The sequence below is a fragment of the Anoplopoma fimbria genome, chromosome 22 (assembly GCF_027596085.1).
Source record: "Anoplopoma fimbria isolate UVic2021 breed Golden Eagle Sablefish chromosome 22, Afim_UVic_2022, whole genome shotgun sequence".
In the NCBI taxonomy this organism is placed as follows: Eukaryota; Metazoa; Chordata; class Actinopteri; order Perciformes; family Anoplopomatidae; genus Anoplopoma; species Anoplopoma fimbria.
The window spans coordinates 6,274,008-6,295,232 of record NC_072470.1 but is presented as its reverse complement, the minus strand read 5'-3'; the positions used below and the strand labels follow the sequence as shown (position 1 = coordinate 6,295,232).

At 41.0% G+C, this 21,225-nt stretch overlaps 1 protein-coding gene across 2 annotated transcripts in view; it reads left to right on the top strand.

Annotated features, from left to right (window-relative positions):
* atp11a (ATPase phospholipid transporting 11A) overlaps positions 1 to 20,034 on the top strand; it is a 37,791-nt gene extending 17,757 nt beyond the window's left edge. Inside the window, exons 2-31 of one of the 2 annotated variants that reach the window (XM_054623592.1) lie at positions 1,790 to 1,912; positions 2,364 to 2,453; positions 2,986 to 3,066; positions 3,169 to 3,276; positions 3,763 to 3,891; positions 3,989 to 4,092; positions 4,194 to 4,241; positions 4,881 to 4,945; positions 5,127 to 5,208; positions 5,690 to 5,840; positions 5,931 to 6,128; positions 6,213 to 6,326; positions 6,847 to 6,906; positions 7,051 to 7,217; positions 7,304 to 7,375; positions 7,670 to 7,743; positions 7,946 to 8,049; positions 8,792 to 8,973; positions 9,232 to 9,483; positions 9,573 to 9,750; positions 9,844 to 9,946; positions 10,052 to 10,197; positions 10,547 to 10,606; positions 10,695 to 10,822; positions 11,582 to 11,717; positions 14,450 to 14,515; positions 14,646 to 14,749; positions 14,872 to 15,037; positions 16,169 to 16,272; positions 17,419 to 17,505. In XM_054623592.1, coding sequence (XP_054479567.1) covers positions 1,790 to 1,912; positions 2,364 to 2,453; positions 2,986 to 3,066; positions 3,169 to 3,276; positions 3,763 to 3,891; positions 3,989 to 4,092; positions 4,194 to 4,241; positions 4,881 to 4,945; positions 5,127 to 5,208; positions 5,690 to 5,840; positions 5,931 to 6,128; positions 6,213 to 6,326; positions 6,847 to 6,906; positions 7,051 to 7,217; positions 7,304 to 7,375; positions 7,670 to 7,743; positions 7,946 to 8,049; positions 8,792 to 8,973; positions 9,232 to 9,483; positions 9,573 to 9,750; positions 9,844 to 9,946; positions 10,052 to 10,197; positions 10,547 to 10,606; positions 10,695 to 10,822; positions 11,582 to 11,717; positions 14,450 to 14,515; positions 14,646 to 14,749; positions 14,872 to 15,037; positions 16,169 to 16,258 — 3,381 coding nt within the window. In that variant the 3' untranslated portion in view covers positions 16,259 to 16,272; positions 17,419 to 17,505. Of the gene's footprint in view, positions 1 to 1,789; positions 1,913 to 2,363; positions 2,454 to 2,985; positions 3,067 to 3,168; positions 3,277 to 3,762; positions 3,892 to 3,988; positions 4,093 to 4,193; positions 4,242 to 4,880; positions 4,946 to 5,126; positions 5,209 to 5,689; positions 5,841 to 5,930; positions 6,129 to 6,212; positions 6,327 to 6,846; positions 6,907 to 7,050; positions 7,218 to 7,303; positions 7,376 to 7,669; positions 7,744 to 7,945; positions 8,050 to 8,791; positions 8,974 to 9,231; positions 9,484 to 9,572; positions 9,751 to 9,843; positions 9,947 to 10,051; positions 10,198 to 10,546; positions 10,607 to 10,694; positions 10,823 to 11,581; positions 11,718 to 14,449; positions 14,516 to 14,645; positions 14,750 to 14,871; positions 15,038 to 16,168; positions 16,273 to 17,418 lie in introns of both variants that reach the window. The other variant, XM_054623591.1, reaches the window with a different exon arrangement.
* The last annotated feature ends 1,191 nt before the right edge of the window (positions 20,035 to 21,225 follow it).

Below are 21,225 nucleotides of genomic sequence, written 5' to 3'. Positions count from 1 at the left end.
CAGGCCGACTAATAATCAGGCTAACGAGATCCCAACAATTACTAGCATCTCCATAATGTACAGTAATATTTTTATTGTGTATTCCTGTATATTTTATGGCTCTGTTCCATATGCAGAGGACTCACGTGAAGTGTGTAAGAAAGGTGTGAGGTGAAGCAGACGGAGCAGGCAGGTGGGAAAACAGCAGAGGAACAACAACACTGTGTGGGCTGCAGAGTTGGCAAGCTGTCCATGCTAACTGATATTCATCTCCTCCTTTACTGGAAATCAGATATCAGTCAGTTAGTAAGCACCCTCTCTGATGTGACCGATGTGATATTGGTTCAGTGTTGACACAGCATCAATACTGGACTTCAAAAAGGTAGAGAAGAGGGCGGTGAATACAGAGAAGTAGGGATGAAACACTGTATGTCTATATTTAGCCTGTATGTCATTTATCCTTCATTCCATAAATAGTTGTAGGTCAAAGGCTATAAATAGCTCTCCATCTTCCAACCTGTTACCATGTGTGTGTATGTGTGTTTGTGAGGCAGACGGAGAGAGTGTGTAGAAACTGGGCCATGCATCCCCTTTGACACTCAATCTCATTCACCAGCCACAGATTACTGTCACCTCTCGTTAGGCCGCGTGAACGTGTGTGAGCTTGTAGACGGGACGATTCAGCGATGAGTTAAACGACTATCGGCAGGTTTATTTGTTGCGATTGACCGCTGCCGTTGGACATTTGTAGAAACTGTCTCACGGCTGGAATAGAGAGACAACAGAGGGAGAGTATTGGGTGTGTTTGGAGTCCAGCCGTCATGCCCAGGCCTGTCCCCCCACCCCCCGTCCTGTTCACTGCAGTTCAAAATGACCAGGTGCTTAAAGATGGCTGCAGCCTGCTGGGACATGAAAGCCCTCTGGACGGGGTTCAATCTGTCGTTTGACTGAAGGTCTTGATGATTATGTGGCACATAAAAAACACAGCCATTTTTCAGCATTTCTTTGTCCACAGACAATTGAGAAAAATACCCAGGTTTAACGGAATGCATGGGAGTTGTACTAGTGTGTGATTCCAGGACAAGTTCAGTCCTGCCTGAAATACTTGAAGCTCCAATAACTCACTTGCATATTTCAGCTTAAACTGGAGTATTTGAATACCACACCAGCCTCTCAAGTCTAATATCTAATATTTCTTCTTTAAATAACTGTCTTTTGGGATTGGTAGTTATTAGAATTACATTTTTTTTAAATTTAAAATATTAAAAGGTAATGTATGCATTCTTTGGATTCTTAATATTGTGGAGATACTTCAACAGCAGCAAGTAAATGGGAGTAAAATCAAAGAGGTGTCAAAAGAGGAAACACTCTCAGGTGTCTCAATCAGTATGTGTGTGTGTGAGTGTGTGTGTGTGTGTGTGTGTGTGTGTGTGTGTGTGTGTGTGTGTGTGTGTGTGTGTGTGTGTGTGTGTGTGTGTGTGTGTGTGTGTGTGTGTGTGTGTGTAATCTGCATTCCAGTCTGAGTCACATGCAGGTCAGCGTATCCGTGGTAACAAAAGCTCTCATTCACGGTGGAGAAATTACTCATTCATTCTGATTCTCTGTAAACGTCTGCGATCACTTCTCAGTGTGTCGCACAGTATTCTGTTATCAGTGTGTAGGAGTGTAGTGATTGTATAGCTCCGTCATACGTTTATTCATCTACCATGAAAACCTAGTTAAATGCAGGAGTCACCCTCTGACCCGTACCGAATATACCTTATGACTAGAAAATGATACATACAAACATGTCTTTTATCCCCCTCTGCAGTGTGTTGGTGAGGAGAACTGGGTCGACAGCAGGACGATTTACATCGGACACAAGGAGCCTCCTCCAGGAACCGAGGCCTTTATACAGCAAAGATACCCCGACAACAGAATAGTCTCCTCCAAGGTCAGCGAAAGCACACAGAGATCTAAACACACTGAAATAACAAAGATAAAGAGAGGATGTTGTATTTTAAAGATAATGGGACTCTCAAAAAAATCTAATTTATTAAATCAAATCTGTTTAGCCTCTTTAGTCAGTTTTATTCATAATCTCGTTCTGTATTTCCAGTTGTCTAAAGTGGGCTTTATGGCTGTATTTATAGATTTATATAAACTCAATTATACTGGATTATATGTAAAGTGTACTCATGGTAAAATCAATTAAAAAGCATGTTATGTTCTACTTTATTTCGACCCTATTGTCATTTGATCCCTGCAAGCAAGAAGCCACTTATTGTCTTAATGTTTTGTCGTCCTGAGTGTGTTTGGAAATTCTTGTTCCCACTACGCTTGACCTGAATAGCTGCTGATAACAGATTCCTATTCTTGTGACTGAACTGTCTCATGTCCTCCAGTACACATTTTGGAACTTCGTCCCCAAGAATATGTTCGAGCAGTTCAGGAGAGTCGCCAACTTCTACTTTCTCATCATATTTCTGGTTCAGGTAAACCCTTTTTCTTTTTACTTTTACATTAATTACAGACATTTTAAATGTATCTTTCCACTGCTTTTGTTTCTGCAAAGCATGCTTCTACATTCATGCTGTAATTACATTTTTTCTGATTCAGGCTTTTAGTTTATTGATCTTATTCGTGGGTGCTGCAAATATAGCTTTCCCCACGAGGATCCTGTGTTGCTTGTTTTGGTAACACAGTTCTCCTTTAATTAATGGCCTGATTTTATGTTTGTATTCTGAGTGACCTTTTTGCACAAAACAAGTAGAAAGAACCTGCAGAACAATTCATTATAACAATAGAGCTTTCACGTAATCAGCTTTATTGTTTAGAAAACAAGTTTCATCCAAAGTAAATAAAGGAAATATTATTGTTCTTCTTACTGTCTCGCTGTAGAGGCCTTTTGAGGTCAGTTTTTACTCAGTGTCCCTTTCGGAAGCTGCCTGTCTGTCATTTTGATGTATTATATTACCAATTCCATGTCTGCCGTTTAACCTTCTCTCTATGTTTGTGTCCTCCCAGTTGATCATTGACACTCCCACCAGTCCCATCACCAGCGGGCTGCCGCTCTTCTTCGTCATCACAGTCACCGCCATAAAACAAGTGAGTCCCTCATTTATTTTTATGATTGCTTTGATTTACGCCTCATCACAGCACCTTCACATCCCCAACCCTCCCTGTTTCTCTGTGTTTCAACTCTGTCAGGGCTATGAGGACTGGTTGAGACACAAAGCAGACAACTCTGTCAACCAGTGTCCCGTCCACGTGGTGCAGCACGGGAAAGTAGTCCGCAAACAAAGCCGCAAGCTCAGGGTACGTGTGTGTCACGTGATAAAGCACTCGCACTCCATGTAAGGGTTTGATGCATTTGTTTTATTGGCTCATGCCGAGGGATTTTCTTACTACTAAGCTGTGTGTGTGTGTGTGTGTGTGTGTGTGTGTGTGTGTGTGTGTGTGTGTGTGTGTGTGTGTGTGTGTGTGTGTGTGTGTGTGTGTGTGTGTGTGTGGGTGTTCTATTAATGAAAGTTATGTTATGTGAAATTGCAGCTAAAATGACAGATGCAGAGGACCTTGTTATTTCCCGTGAGAGAACAAATGTTTGCGACTGTTGGCTGAACTTGAGATGTTTACAGGTGGTGAAGCAGAAGGTTAGCTTGTTAGGCAAACTGCTTTAGTATAAACTGCATTAGCAATGCTAACGGGATGAGTGACATCCTTGAAGACGCTACATATAGGAGTGCCAGAAGCAGCGTAATTAAATTAGAAATATGAGATGCCTGTCCTCTGTCTGCGTCTCAGGTTGGAGATGTCGTCTTGATGAAAGAAAATGAGACTTTTCCCTGCGACCTCATCCTCCTTTCCTCGTCTCGAGATGACGGGACCTGCTTTGTTACTACAGCCAGTTTGGACGGAGAGAGCAGCCACAAGGTGTGTGCAGTGTGTGTATTCATGTACAGAACAGTTATCTCACTTTATACAACCTGAATCTTACTTCATTCAAAGGTGTCCGTTCTCTCCTCTCCAGACATACTATGCGGTTCAGGACACTAAAGCTTACAACACAGAGAAGGAGGTGGACTCCATCCACGCTACTATAGAATGTGAACAACCACAGCCGGACCTGTACAAGTCAGTACGACTCACAAACACACGGACACACAGCTGGAAAACAATTGATAAATGCATGTCTGAAACACGTCTTCTTTTCTTGTTACGTCTTTCCTACACAGATTCATTGGCCGTATTAACGTCTACATGGAAAATGAGCCAATGGCCAGGTAATGTTTCACATGTTTTCACATCATTTCTACAAGTAATGATCAGTGAATCAATTCAAGCTGAGTTTTCCAAAATAAAACATCACTCCACATATTGTTGTCCATCATATCAAGTCATAGTACTCTCAATCGGAGCAGATAAAAAGTAGTATTCCTGATAATTTGATTTGAAGACATTCTGAATTTCAATTTTTTTACAGTGTGACAAATAAGATAAGATAATCCTTTATTAGTCCCGCAGCGGGGAAATTTGCAGGATTACAGCAGCATAGGGTAAAGTGCACACAAGAGACATAGTAAAAGAAGACAAGATAAAAATAAAATGAAATAAAAAACAAGTATTATAAATAAGCAATAAAAAACAGTAAAAAATCCACAATAACTGAAATATTATATGTACAGACAGAAAAACTATGGTGGGATTTTGTTACTTTTACCTTTGTTCTTCTGTGTCAAAATGTGTCTCTACATTAGTTTGAATTAGTTTCTTTTTACATTTGCCCCTGAGCAGGGGCGTAGTTTAAAGGCCTTTGTTATTAGGTGGCATAAAGCTACAAGCAGGAAACGATTACAGCTGGAACACTTTCACAATAAGAGTGAGGAAACAGTCTGACAATGAGCTGTTGTCTTTTTTTCCAGGCCGTTAGGATCAGAGAACCTGCTGCTGCGAGGAGCCACGCTCAAGAACACTGAGCACATCTATGGTAATACCACATGAAATACACTAACAAGCTAGAAATAAAAGAAGTATTCACCCTTGTGTTAACAACTCGATCCGCTGATGAAGACTGCTAGATGCGATTGAAAGCTCGGGAAAATCTATTAAAAGAACCTTGAGTTAAGATGTTGTTTTTTCAAAGAGTGAACATTTCTTATTCGTTTTAGCGGTTGCCATCTACACCGGCATGGAAACCAAGATGGCTCTCAACTACCAGTCCAAGACTCAGAAACGGTCTGCAGTGGAAAAGTAGGCTCTCTCTCTCTCTCTCTCTCTCTCTCTCTCTCTCTCTCCTTCTCATATAAATATATTATGAATTTGTGAAGGTTATCATTCATATTTGTTACCCATCCATCTCTTCACTGACTGAGAGTCCTTGTGGTGCACTGACTGGATCACTTTCCCTCCATCTGGCGTTGAATTGCTTTGCGTCTCCAGATGGCTGGTAGATATGAGTGACTGGAGGTGGATTACATTTACACTTGGCAACACTGCGGGCCTGATTTACTCGTTGGAATTGCATTTGTTTTCCTTTTGCCAAAATGGACTTGGCTCTGAGTAAATGTCTCGTGTGAGCTGTTCCCTTTTAAACGAGTATCTATTCTGACACGTGCAGTGTATCACAAACGAATCCAGTCACTTTTATGTGCCAGATTTCTAGAGATATATTTTTGTGTTAATTTGGCCAAATGTCCTCGAATAAAAAGCCTGTCGTTGTCTCCCTCTGCAGGTCGATGAACGCCTACCTGGTGGTCTACCTGTGCATCCTCATCAGCAAGGCGTTCATCAACACGGTGCTGAAATATGTGTGGCAGGCCGACCCAGACAGAGACGAGCCCTGGTACAACGAGAAGACAGACACAGAGAGACAGAGACACATCGTGAGGCTGTTGATTATAATCCCTCAATCTGGAATATAAAAAAAATATATAGATTTCTTCTTTTAACCTCCTCCTCCTCCTCCTCCTCAGGTGATCAGGGCGTTCACAGACTTCCTGGCCTTCATGGTTCTCTTCAACTACATCATCCCTGTCTCCATGTACGTCACTGTGGAGATGCAGAAGTTCCTGGGCTCCTACTTCATCATGTGGGACGACGAGATGTTCGACGAGGAGCTGGGAGAGCGGGCCGTGGTCAACACGTCGGACCTGAACGAGGAGCTCGGGCAGGTAGCAGAGAACACTTGGAACAAAAATGCAAAAGAAGACATGTAGAGGTTTATCCCGCTGTAACTCAAGTACTCTTTTTTTCAGGTGGAGTACGTGTTCACAGACAAGACAGGGACTCTGACGGAGAACAACATGGAGTTCATCGAGTGCTGTGTGGACGGACACGTCTATGTACCTGATGTTATCTGTAACGGACAGGTAACAACCCCCATGGATGCACGATTATTTATTTGTGCACATATCTTTATTTTCTCACCGCACACATAACAACTGTTTCATGCAGCATACATTTATTTTTTAATCGTTTTTTCTGGACCTTTCAACAGCGTCTCACAGTGCTGGTTGAGTGTAATAAAAAAAGCTAGTACGTCCAAGGTTAAGGATACATTTTTATGCTCTATGTCATGTCCCAAATTAATAACATCATTTCCATTCCCTTACTCTGCAGCACATCACACTAGTTTTCTAGTTTTTAGAATATTAATACAAGCTTGAAATAATCCTATTAAGATTCTGGATTCTGTTATAGAAAATGTGTCACCTTTTATCAATTATTCCTATTTTTTTTTTTTGCTTGTCGTACAAACTTTCCATTTTCGGCTCTGCTTTTATTTGTATGTTCTTACTCTGATCACTCTTTTGTTGTATTTGTGACTGTACTGTATTTTAAACACATGTCCTCTGTTATTTAAATGTCCTTCATTTGTGTTTTTGCTAGGTGATGCCTGGTGCAACAAGTATGGACATGATTGACACATCTCCGGGTCCCGGGGCGAGGGTGAGCATAATCTCAGATGTGTGTATTTGTGTGTGTGTGTGTGTGTGTGTGTGTGTGTGTGTGTGTGTGTGTGTGTGTGTGTGTGTGTGTGTGTGTGTGTGTGTGTGTGCGTGAGGGTAACACTGTGTCGTCTGTCCTCTACAGGAGCACGAGGAGCTGTTTTTCCGGGCGCTGTGTTTGTGCCACACGGTGCAGGTAAAGGAGGAGGAGACGGTGGACGGGATCAAACAGGGCATCCATCAGGGCAAGTCCACTTCCTTCTACATCTCCTCATCTCCGGACGAGGTGGCGCTGGTGGAGGGCATGAAGAGGTGGAGCACAGACTCATTTTTTTTACAAACCCACATTCATTTAATTTACTCCATTTCTAATAATGGTGATTTGCTTTGTGCCTCAGACTCGGTTTCACCTATCTAAGACTGAAAGACAGTCACATGGAGATCTTGAACAGGGAGGATGAGATTGAGAGGTGAGGACGATGTTGATTATCTGCATGTGCATTATTGTAATATTTTGTTACAACTGCAACAAGTGGGAGTAGTCGACGGCCAGCTATGAGTGATCATTGTTATCGTCTGAAAACTGTGTATCTCTGAATGTGGTTTCATCTTTCAAACTGATGATCATCTGTGTTTAGGTTCATATAAGATTTTACTGAGGGTTGTTCTGAGTCGATCCTGACAATCTTATGACTATGACAAGTTTAATGTAACTACAGGATTGTTTTGATGTTGTTTGTGTGTTTTATAAAAAAAAAATCTAGGTTTCAGCTGCTGGAGGTTTTGACATTCGACTCAGTCAGGCGGAGGATGAGCGTCATTGTGAGGTCCAGCACTGGTAATACACTTCAAACTGTGCATATGCATCTTTATTATTATTATGTGTATGGTTTCTTTCTCACACATTCCTTTTTTTGCCTGTGTGTGTGTGTGTGTGTGTGTGTGTGTGTGTGTGTGTGTGTGTGTGTGTGTGTGTGTGTGTGTGTGTGTGTGTGTGTGTGTGTGTGTGTGTGTGTGTGTGTGTGTGTGTGTGTGAGCAGGTGAGCTCTATCTGTTCTGTAAAGGTGCAGACTCCTCCATCTTCCCCAGGGTTGTATCAGGCAAGGTGGAGCAGGTCAGAGCTCGGGTGGAGCACAACGCAGTGGTGAGACACACACACACACACACACACACACACACACACACACACACACACACACACACAAACACACACTCACATACTCACATAAACACAAACACACTATAATTTACTACTATAGATTCAAAAAAGTATTTTTCTTTTGGAACATTAATCCCATAATTCATCTTGTGAGAGTTTTAAAGGTTGTATGACTTCAGTGGTTTTCATAGCTATAGTTCATGACCACCGTCGTTTCCATGGTTACCACAGGAAGTCGATCAGTGGAGCATGACCCACTTTCAATAAACAGTTGTTCTGTATTTATCCACTAAATATCCAGTGTGGCTTCTGATAGACATAAGGTCACATGGCTGTCAGCTGTTTGACAATAATAACTGTAAACTGCAATTACACGATAGTTCCAAAATGGGCTGATGAATAAAACGGGTTGATTGAAACTGAGTAAATGTATCTGAGGATAAGGTTTCAGTTAGTTCAGTTTACCCATTAAGGGGAATTTAATAAATACCTTGCTAAAGATGAATCATAGGTTTCAGTGCTAACAGAAAGAGCTTCAGTATGTGGGCGTTGTGCTGATGAGGTTCAAAAAGAAAGACAAGTTGCTTCCCACACACCTCACACTTACTTGCCCAAACTCAAGCAATGTAAGCTGTAAGAAGAAGCCCTTTAGAAAAAAGTGAATGTGTCTATTGATTCTCCCTTGATATCCCACTCTCACCCTGTTTGACTCCCCCTTCTCCTCCAGGAGGGTCTGAGGACGCTCTGCGTTGCCTATCGCCCTCTGAGTCCCGAGCAGTACCAGGAGGTTTGCCACCTGCTGAACGGGGCCAAGCTGGCACTACAGGACCGAGACAAACGACTGGCCGAGGCCTATGACATCATCGAGAAAGACCTGATACTGCTGGGAGCCACTGCTGTGGAGGACAGGTGGAGGATCTCTGATACATTTTGCTGCATTTTATATAGAAATCCAGTCTATAATAACCACCAGGCTAGCACTTTTTGGATCTAAATGTCTGCACTTCAAAGCACTAACTCTCTCTATTCTCTGCGTGCTGAAAGAATGAAAATAATCCAAGAATTGTTAAACTGTTGTTGCAGGGATTTTATCTCAAAATGAATACTGATAGATCACTAAAATGTTCTCTTTCTTTGTCCGTTTTTTCCTTCTTTCCTCCACGCCAGGCTCCAGGAAAAAGCCGCAGACACCATTGAGTCCCTCCACAAGGCAGGTATGAAGGTGTGGGTGCTGACCGGTGATAAAATGGAGACGGCGGCTGCAACCTGCTACGCCAGCAAGCTGTTCCGCCGCAACACCCAGATCCTGGAGCTGACCACCAAACGCACCGAGGAGCAGAGCCTCCACGACGTCCTGTTTGACCTGAGCAGGACTGTGCTGAGGCATCACGGAGGCATGACCCGGGACTCCTTCTCTGGGTGAGGGTCAACTGTGAAAATCCAGTTCTTAAATACTTTAAAATGTGAAGAAGCTATGTATGTAATTGACAGGTCTTCTGTTTGTCCAGTTTATCAGGTGACTGTACTGACTACGGTCTGATCATCGATGGAGCCACCCTCTCTGCGGTGTTGAGGCCGGCCCAGGAGGACTCCAACTCAGGGAACTACAAAGAGATCTTCCTAGAAATCTGCCGCAACTGCAGCGCCGTGCTCTGCTGTCGAATGGCGCCGCTCCAGAAAGCACAGGTACAAGGACCGCCGTGTATAAATGCGCCTGTATTCCTTTTAGACACAGACGTCTAAAAAAGGTCTGATATCTCTTTTTTCTCGTGTTTCTAGATTGTGAAGATGATCAAAGCCTCCAAGGAGCACCCGATCACGCTGGCTGTTGGAGACGGAGCAAACGACGTCAGCATGATCCTAGAGGCCCACGTTGGCATCGGTTAGTGCTCTCACATTTTCGTCCGTCCTGCACCTTAACCTCGCTCATTGCCATGATACTTTGCACCGTACATCTGTCCAATATATCCTTTATGTGCGTCTCAAGGCATCATGGGTAAGGAGGGTCGTCAGGCAGTGAGGAACAGCGACTACGCCATCCCAAAGTTCAAACACCTCAAGAAAATGCTGCTCGTCCACGGACACTATTACTACATACGCATCTCTGAACTCGTGCAATACTTCTTCTACAAGGTAGTCCGTCTGTTCATTTCATGTGTGTTTGTCAGTTTATATAATGTGTTTACATTTAGATTATACAAAAATTTGACTCTTCATGCTTACAACAGGCATTATTTAAATCTAATAATTACAGCAAAATAGTAAGCAAAGCCATTTATCTTAATTTATTTTATTTTACAGTCTTTTTTGACTAAAGGGAAGTTAAACTACATGAATTTTATCCTTCCTATAATCATTTTAGTTACATATTGTTTAATCTAAGCGAGAATAGGAAACAAACAAAAAACACTTTTAATCACTTTGACAACTAATAACCTACCGACTGCATTTCTTCTCTCATTTGTTTTCTTTCTTCCCCCAGAATGTCTGTTTCATCTTCCCCCAGTTCCTCTACCAGTTCTTCTGTGGCTTCTCACAACAGGTAGGGAAAAACATTCACACATAAGTACACAAATTAAACAATCATAAGAAGTAATTGAATGAATAATGCTCTCTGCCCGTCTCCCCAGCCGCTGTTCGATACAGCATACTTGACTCTGTACAACATCAGCTTCACCTCGCTGCCCATTCTGCTCTACAGTCTCATTGAGCAGCACATTAACATGGACATCCTGAAGAAGGACCCATCTCTCTATAGGTTAGTCTAGTTATCTAGTCCTTTTGTGAGGTTAAACTGTTACCTGCTGCTCTTTTCTTAACCTGCAAACTTCCTGTACAATGCTGCAGAATGCTGTGACGATCACAGTGTTTACTTTAACCTCATGCTTATGAAGTATCACATGTATTCATGTGATACTTTTGCATAAAAGTATCACATGAATACATGTCAGAGGTTCTCAGTCATAAAACACTCTGTTGTATTGTTTTTGTACAAAGTGATAGCAGAAGATTGAAGTATTTTCAAAAGCAAGAGAGTACACTAAATCCATTTGACTAATAGGCTGAAAGCATAAACATTTTCTATTGATTTTACAGCCATTCACAAGAGACATTTTCTCAATACATCGCAGGCCTCAGAGCGCTGAAAACCTCCCACTTTAACTTAGTTTCCAAATAGAAAACTTGAGGTTTCACATGACCTGACTTTACTATTATTTTCTCAGTCTGAATTCTTCCTTTTGTCATTGTGTGACTCTCCAAATTGTCTTTTGTCGCAAACAACAAGACTCCTCAGGGCACATCAGGTCATTTAGTATTCCAGTGTTCATAAGGCGCCTATAGCAGTGATGTATCCATGAATTATTGCATTTGAAAGCCAAATCTAATTAAAATATTTGATTGCAGTCATTTCTGGTTAAGGTCCTCCCAAAGGCAGCTAATGTAGTATTGATTAAAATGTGAGTTTGTCAACATGAGTCATTCATACTGATTATTGTCATCTCGTGTTTGTCCTCAGAGATATTGCTAAGAACTCGCTGCTCCGGTGGCGCATCTTTATATATTGGACGATCCTGGGTGTGTACGACGCCATCGTGATGTTCTTCGGGGTCTACTTCCTGTTTGACAACACCACCTTCACCAGCAACGGACAGGTAACATCCACGTGTCAAAGACAGCTCCTTTAATTCAGTCTCGGACTAGAGAACATCTACAGGATGCTTAATGACGACATCATTTTTACAATTTGTAAGAAAAACCCAAAAATGTTGGAAGTTTTAATTTATATCAAATTGTGGGCTTCATGATTTAATAGAACATATTTGTTTTTTATTATAATTTGTTGTGATGCAGTTCTCCACAAAATACATCCATCACATCTAAGTTGCTGCTTGTCATTTGTCTTTTACAGTGTTTTTAGCATGTTTTAAGTTTATCAATACATATAAATCAAGAATACTGTTCTTGCTTATTCAGGTTCAATGTGTTTTTACTGCAGCATTTACTGAAACACACATAATTGCTATGAAAGTGGATATTTTAATGTAAAGCATCTGATATATTCATTTTCGGCTTTTAGATTTTTATTATTTGTTCTTATTTCAAGACAGAACTTAAAGAGGTCTTACCTGTAGGTTAGTAAATTAAAACATAACTTATACATTAAAACAGTGTTAGTGGACTTATAAACCTGCTGGTATGAACTTTAATAGCTGATAGACGTTTTCCCATTCACATCCAAGAAGCGACAGCATGGCGGGTTTCCATCTTCCTCTTTGTTTCTTTATTTGTTTCTTTTCATTTTGAAGCAGCGTTACTCTCACAGTGACTGCTTTGAGTTTCTTTGTTTCACTTGTTTTTACGCATTGAATTTTTATTCTTCTCCAGCCACAAAACTGTTGTTTATTTTCTTATGATTTTCTTCTTCTGGCCTTCTACTCTTCCCTCTTTCCTCTTCCTCTTACCTTTGTGTTGCTTTTTCTTTTTGCTTCTCTTTCCTCCCTTCAGCTAATGACAACCAACACACAGATGGTAAGCCTGTCCCTGTCTCTCTGTCATCTCTCAATAGTTTCAGTTTCAAATTTCCTGTTTGGTCCCGTCACACAACCTGATACTAAACCTCTCGTCATCCATTCACCGTTCATCTCATGTCCAGGCTTTAGTGCTTGCTGTAGACACTGTATGAGTTTGTGTAGTGACCCATGCGTATGTGTCCAGGTGTCAATATAGTGATCGAAAGCTCTACATTCTATGTGCATCGTGTGTGTGTGTGTGTGTGTGTGTGTGTTACGTTTTCAGCAGATAACTGAATGTAGAAAAGGAGTTGCACTCCTACTTCCATTACATGACATTTGAGACATTTGGCCATCGTTCTAATCTAATTCTCCCTTTAGAGCAGAAGAACATTGTCACATTTGCGGTTACTCTCTGAGCCATCAGGACTATTTATAGGCTTGTTTGTAGGGAAATAACAGAGATGGAGCAGCTTTTTATATATTTATAGAAAGTAAAAAAGGGAATTCATTGCATTTGTGTACGTCAACAGATGCAAAGCAGAACACAAGAACAATGAAAAACAGTCTTCCAATACATAGATCAGTGTTGAAAAAGTTGTTCTGTTGTGCCAAGTGGTTTGGTTGATGCAGGTTAAAGACAAAACACTGACATGTGACCAGTGAATGTAGATTATATGTTAGAGATACTCGGTGCAACATTTTTTGGAAGGGTTCTGGTTGAATGACCAAACTCCATTATCAAGTGTTGACTATTCATTCACAGATTTACAAACTTAGCCCAGATTCCATGTTAAAAAAGTCCAGGACCAGACGAGGGCCTCACTTTTATGATATCTCTGAAATTCTACTTTAAATATTAGCAATCCAAATATGTTTTATTGTTATGACTTGTTACTTTGGGTAGCTTATAATGTGACAACAGTCTGAGGTAACAAAGTAATTTAGAATCTCTGTTATAAGTCATAACTTTCATCATTTCATTCATCACTATCACATCAACACCACAACCATCACATATTCAGATGGCCTTTGAAAAGCTTCATTTTGATCTCTTCTTGTCCTTTTACTTAATTTATTCACATATCACATCTGTAATCTTTCTCACGGATGAAGGACATTTAAGTAAACAAAAGTAAGGAATGAAAATGTTATATATATTCATGCTTCTTTAGTTAAGCTAGGGAGAAAATCTAAATTTCTGATTTAAGCGTTGGTTCAAAAGAACATTTACGCTTTTTATCCTGAGACTGTAATCATCTTAATCCTATTCTTTCAAAACACCCTCTTATAATTACTGTAAAGCTGACTGCAAGCAGTAGTATCTCTCTTATGTCATTACCATTGTGAGCGATGTTATTAATAATTAAAACCACATTTCCCATAAACCCTGTAGCCTTCAGTCATAAAGAGCAGAGAGCCTTTTAGATCCTTCTCTCTTCAGCTGAAATAGATTTTTATATTGCTCTTTCACTGTCTGAGCTTCCCAGAAAAGTAATACGCACAATTTCAAGTAGAGAGGCCACATTGCAAAGTTTCAACTTTACATTACTAAACATATTTTTTTTTTTAACAAGATCCTCCAGACATGCACATCACTTCTTCTCAGTCACCTCACCTCACCTCACCTGTTTCCTACCCATCAGGCATCTGACAACCTATTCTTCACCTGAATGTTGCCGTCTGAGCACCCTGCCATCTGTTTGATTGATTGATTCTTTATTGAATAACTCCACTTTAGTTTTTCTCTGTCTACCATATCGACACTAGTCTTGTAGAGTGACCTCAAATGACCTGAGTGAATCCAAATATCATTTAAATGATCAAAAACAGAGATCAGCCTCGCTAACAGCATCTGTCGTTTGCCTCTGCAGATGTTTGGAAACTGGACATTTGGGACGCTGGTCTTCACTGTGCTGGTCTTCACCGTCACATTCAAGGTAAACACACACACACACACACACACACACACACACATTCAGTCTTAAGCCTCGCTGGTATCATTAAAGTGAGCTAGGACGTTTGACAGGTGGAAGGTTTGCTCTCTCAGCTCTCCCCTCTCTCCTGCAGCTGGCTCTAGATACTCATTACTGGACCTGGATCAACCATTTTGTCATCTGGGGCTCGCTGATTTTCTTTGTGGTCTTCTCTTTGCTGTGGGGAGGAATCATCTGGTATGCTTCAAAATAAAACTGTTTTTAAATTTCCGTTGAACTCTTAAGATAATGTGGGCGTGATTTAATGTAACAGACTAAAATCTATTTATTTTCTTCCTTTTCTGCGTCCTCTCCTCTAGGCCCTTCCTCAACTACCAGAGGATGTACTATGTGTTCATGCAGATGTTGTCCAGCGGTCCGGCCTGGCTCAGCATAATCCTCCTGATCACAGCCAGTCTGCTGCCAGATGTGTTGAAGAAAGTCATCTGGAGGGCTCTGTGGCCCACCACGACTGAACGCATACAGGTGGGTGCTTACACGTACATATTTACCGTCAACCATCTGATGAGAAAGTTCCTAGAATTGCATCCATGATTGAATAAAAGTGTTTTTTTAATCTAAATATCTATTTGTCAAATTAATTAGATTATTTGGGGAATAATTACTAATCCGATTTTTCTTTCAGCGCACAAGTAAAACAGCGCCCTCTGCTTGTCGTGTTTCATAAAACAATTCAGCAGATTTGTAAAAACTAGACGTTTGCGACACTGAAAGTAGATCTGTTTAAAGCTTTTTAGACACACGTATAATACTGTTAATTAACTGTGTGTGTCTGTGTGAAATGCCTAACTGGTTACTATGGGTCAGCAGATGTATGCTGGCTTTGGCTACGTCCCTACTCTGTTGGATGTAAGTCAGTAAGCCCCTCTGTCTGTGTGCAGTGCTCCTTTACTTCTTAATAAAAGAAAAAGACTCAAAACACTCTAAAACATATTATAATTTCTACCAAACCTTGGTTTGCTGTAAAGACATAGATGTGTAGCCTCGTACATGTATTTGTTTTCAATCTGTTTGCAGTGAGGTTTGAGAACTTTGACCTGAACAACCTTCTATTCTTCTTCTCTTTCTCTTACTCTTTCCTCATAACTGTGGTTGTTGAGAGCTAATAACCAGCCTCCTCAAACCTTTCATGTGGCATTTTGAAAAGATCTTCAGAGCTTTAACTCTCCCTCTTCCCTCCTCCCTCTCCCCTCTGACTTCCTGGTTCCTCCCTTCGTCCTCTCCTCCTCCCTCTGGTTCTCCTCCGTGGCAGATTAAGCGTCGCTGCCTCACCTCCGAGCCCTCCACCATCTTTATGCTGTCTCAGACTTCCAGCAGAATCAGTTTCTAACCCAGCCCTCCCTGAGGTGACCCTCTGCCTTTCCTCCTGTCTGACACCTGTGCACCATCCCTCTTCCTCTCCATTTTTTCCTTTTTTTTCTTGTATCCTGTTACTTTCTCACTGCTGCTGTTTTGCATGAAAGTGACTCTTTTTGTCAAACAGTCTGATTGCATGCAAGTGATGACGTAAGACTGTTTGTGTTGTAATGAAGTAGACCCTTAATGTGTTTGTCTTTGATTGTATGCGTGTGTGTTTTCGCGCGTGTGTGTCCACAGCGTGTGAAGGATGATAGAGGGTCTCAGATGGCCCTGACCTACAAGAGCTCTGTCTCCTTACTAGATGGAATAGCTGTCACAGAAGCCTAGAGGGCTTCAGCACGGTAAAACACACACCCTGCTACTGTGTGTGTGTGTGTGTGTGTGTGCACTGGTAATGGTGGGTGACGTTAACATCCTGCATTGATGGGGCTCACTTTGCCGTGGTGTGCTGTTTCACAGATTTGAGAGTTGTACCTGACTAACACACGGGGATAGTGTGAGTGTGTGAGAGGGTCTTACAAGTTCACTGATCCAGTAATCCTCCAGGTATCTCTAAAGCGCTCGCATCCTTTTGGGTCGTTCTTTACGTGGAGCTCTGGCCCCCTCTTGTGACACATTTCCGCCTCGCTGCAGAGCCAGAGGTCTCAACACACAATTGGACTGAACATTCATGCATGTTTATCCGTTATGTTTCCATTTGCATGGTTCTGTTTGCCTCCTTTTATGCTGCTGTATGGCGTTACAGTATTTATCATACTCGTTATTGTATGTGTACTTCATTTGCTCTGGCTGCATTGTGTCTGAACAGGATGGACAGGATATTATCATCACAGCTGGCCAATTAGATTAACGGCAATACAGTACTTTATTAATGAAATCATATAAATAATTGAATTGTCTTCTGACGCAGGTTCAGGTTACTGACAGAGGAAAGTGTTTTGTTTTTTTGCAGTAGCTCATTTGGTCTTTGTCCCTCCAGCCATAACCTCCTTTCACATGAAGCTCCTGCTTTAATCTCTTCTCCAAAATATCTGCTGTAGCGTAAGAAGAGTTAAACCTGAAATAAACTGGGTTTTGGCTCAGTTAATTTCTGAAGCAGCCAGAAAAATAACTTGATATAGTAAATAGTGATGTTCTCGACATGCTGATGCTGCTGTTCTTCATCAATATCAAATTCTTCCACACAAAACTGGGAAAAACCTGTTTTCTTTGTGGCATAAATTTTGACATGTCCTAGTTTAAAACATATCATATCGCCAAAAATATAATTTGATACTAAGATTTTCATTCATTTGAATAAAGGCCAAGCCCAAACCATTAAAAACTAGAAGACCAAACGTACACAAATGTATGTACGGTTTGATTTCTGGCCAGCTGGGATAACAATGTCTTGTCCATGTATCTCCTCCATCGGCCCTCAGAACAGTTAACTTGTATTTTTCTCTGATTTCACTTTGTGTCTCCTTTTCCTTCCTCTTCACACACAGAATGCTGATAAACTCTACAAGGGCCAGCTGTCCGAGTTCACCCCCCTGGCGTCTCTCCACGCCCCGTCCAAGGCTGGCAGCCACCGGAGAGGCTCGGGCAACCAAAGGAACGTCCCGAACCCTCGAAGGTCTGAACCCTTTAACAAGAAAACTATGTTCACACGCTGGCAGAGAACGCCAGACTACAGCACCTTCACCCCTCTCCTCCGATTCGCCGATGGCTCCCGCTACGCGAAGCAGGGCCACGCCTACAGCGGGGCGGGGCCAGAGACCTCGGTCTAGTTTATTTCTGTCTGGTGTTTTTTCTATTCTTCTGTTCTGATATCAGATACATTAACATCCATTTGGAGTTTACCTCAACAAAGGAGTAATTTAATTAGTCCAGATCACTGGAAAGTAAAGTTACCCTAAAAGTAACTGAAACTAATTTATTTATCTACCTGGAGTCGAATATCTGACTATGATGCTAATAGCAGTTAATCCGTCTCTGAGGGGTTACAATGAAAGTGACCTTTCACAACTGCTCCAAAGTCAGCAGCCAAGTATGGCACAAAGCATTATGGGACGGCTCTGAGAAGGACTCCATCTGCAGGGCCTTGCTCGCCGCCACAACGCGCTAAGGGCTCAGCGTACTGATGTCACAACGGAAACAGACTCCAGCGCTTCGTTAAATCACAGAAAACATGTGCACTGGCCCTTTACACCTGCCTGCCTTCGATAGCTGGCAGCTGAAGCGTACTTTACTCCAATTTAAAGGATTTATGTGACTTTTTAAAGACGTGTTGTGATTGTGCTGCTGATGAAGACAGTAACAGTGCTTTAGCCAGCGCGAGCTTTCTCTGACCAAACATTTCCTTTTTTCTTCATTCCTTCCATCTCTCTCTCTCTTTCTGTCTTGTTCTGCCTCGTTTCAGGACTAACTGGTGTTGCCTGTGTGCAAACATATTGTCCCGAAATACTCCCTAGGACTCGCTACAACAATTGTAAGGAGGGCTGTTAGTAGAGCAGTGACGCCTAAGTGTTGGAGAAGCGGATCTGAGTTGGTCTTTTTCCTGTTTTAATAGTCAGTGTATTATGTCTTAAAGAAAAAAAGACCAACTGTAGCTGCAGATCCAACACTTAAGCTTTCAAACTCCCCTGTAGGTAGTCTAGTGGAAGAGATGTGTGTTAGCTAGCAGTTGTGTCAGCGTGTGTTGCATTCATCCCTAAATGATCCCTTTCAGTCGTATTGTCCTTAAAGCACTTTAACTGTAGACCTTCTTCCTAAATGTGTCTGTTATGGCTTAGAATTGGTAGTAATGGCTGACTGTTCCTCAACGCCTTAATGTCAACTTGTAAATACAACATTATCTTCCACAGAGACCTTTTACCAAAGAAACAAAAATACAATATGGCGCCCTTTAGACATGGACTGATGGATTTACTGTAGTGCTAGGTGAAGAGTGTGATCCATTGGTCAATGTACACACTCTTGGTTCTGAAAAACACTAAATGAAAGTGGCCAGGAGAATGAATATGAAAGTTAGTTCACGTCCTTAAGGAAACTTTAAAAATACAGCTCTCTAAATTTGATGGTAAAAACATGGGGTGCATGTCTTGTCACGCTTTGAGAGCTTTATTTTTTTATTTCATACTATTTTACCTTACTAGCCTTCACTTTCCTCAAATGCACCTTAAAAATTAACATGCAAAACGCGTCCTTATTAAATGAATGCACAGTTTTTCTGAGATTTGTTCATTTGAAATACAGACATTTGTTGATGAGAACACAGTATGAACTCTGGTTAGCTTAGCTTAGCATAAAGCCTGGAAACGGGAGGAAACAACTCGCTCTGGCTTCCTATTTACTGAACATACGTGATAGTTGTATTGATCTTCTTATCTGATTGTTTGATGGAAAGCAAATAAGCATATTTCCCAAACTATGTATAGAGGTAGATACAGATAAGATGGAAAATTGAACTTTCTTCATCCAAAGAGTGCATAAATATCTACAAGAGTCTAATGAGATGATCTACCTTGAAAAGGATCTGCTCCAAATTTTGTCTCACACTTTCCCGCCTCAACATTTAACGTCTCTGTTTTTCTTTCTAGCTGTCTCTCTCTCTCTCTTTCGGTCTCTCTCTCATATTCTCCCTGTGGTGAAGTGATGCTGATGTGGGAGTTATCCTACCTCTGTGAGAGCCGCCTCCACCCGCCTGACCATCCTCTCCTGTGTCCCCCCCCTCTGAATCTTCTCGGCCATCCATCTGTCCATCTATCATTGTGAGACGGAGCAGAAACGATGTTTTCTACTCTGCGTTTCATAGTACTTCTCTGAACCAAAGCCTTGTTGCTGCTATAGATACTTTTAGCTGCTTTACATTAGGTGCCTTGTGGTAGTTTCTCGCTCTCTGCTGAACTGTCTTTGCTCGCTTTATGGTAAATTAATGACAAATAAGAGGCATTTGGATCGTACAAACACACCGCAGATGATGGATGAACGGATGCATGACTGAGGAGTGACTGGGAGAATGGATACGGGAGTGTAATGTGTTATGAAAATCAGTTTTACGCAGGTTATACTGTCCAAGAAGACTCATTGAGAACAAATAAGGAACTGAAAATACGACCAATGACGAATTCCTGCACAAAAACATTCAATGACTTACGTTTAATATCTGTTTTTTATTGTTTATATTCCAAATGTTTATACGTGTCCAGGAGGGCATCTGTCTCTGCAATGTTATTTTTATTGTTTTATATTAGTGTAAAATTCCTCTTCACCACATGAAGAGTGAGTGAAGGCCTCACTCGGTGGTCGAGCACAATGGAACGATATCTGTCTGATGTGATGTTGTCTTCAACTTTTATTTGAATGAGATAAAACTTGAAGAGCTCTGTACGATCGCTCACAGTTACATATGGGTTTTTTGTTTTTTTTTAATATTCTGCAGTTTCTTTCTAATTTAACTTCTCTGACTTCTCAAAATGTTGGTTTTCTATTTCAATATTTATATAAAAGTAACATACAGTTGGATTCTGTTGGAAAGATTCCACAGAATTTGCACATTAAAGCGTCACTTCAACCAAATAACAAAATAAATAGGACTTTTTTTTTTTCATCACCTCTAGTTATATCTGACCGTGCAGATTGGAACTACATTCTACCAAAGATATATTCCTAATGAGAACTTTTCACAGTGAAGTATGTAGATTACCGTGGTGCAGATAAAAATCTCCGAGGCTGATATCTCACAACCCGGGCAAATAACACCAAACTATCTGCATGGTTTGATACATAAAATAAATATTGCCTTGCATGTAATTGAACCATTGCAACAAACGTAGCTGCAGAACACTCGCCATGTGTTAGTGAATAAGTATTATGATGTTTTGCATCCAAACACTTTTATTGGAACCCACAAAAGAATCCACTAAATAAATTATTTTGGAAGAAGTAGTTTTTATTATTGGACCATGTCTTTCTGAAATCAGTAAAAATAACTTTCAACCACAAACAGACAATTTATTATGTATGATTGGAGTTATCTGATCAAACCTGACTCACTTAAAAGCATCTGCAAGCCAGAAATATCGTAATTATTGCCATAACTCCCTCTTCTCTGTGTGAGGTAATCTGTCCAAGAGATAGTCAGGTACTTCCTGTTTCTCTCTGTGGAATCCACATAAATGAATGAATGAATTACAAAAAATATCCTGCAGTTACTGTATTGTTTTTTGTAAGTATGTTAGAGATCTTTTTATACATTCTGGAGACAGTATTTAATGTGTGTCTTATTTACGTAGAAGAGTATTCGAACAACC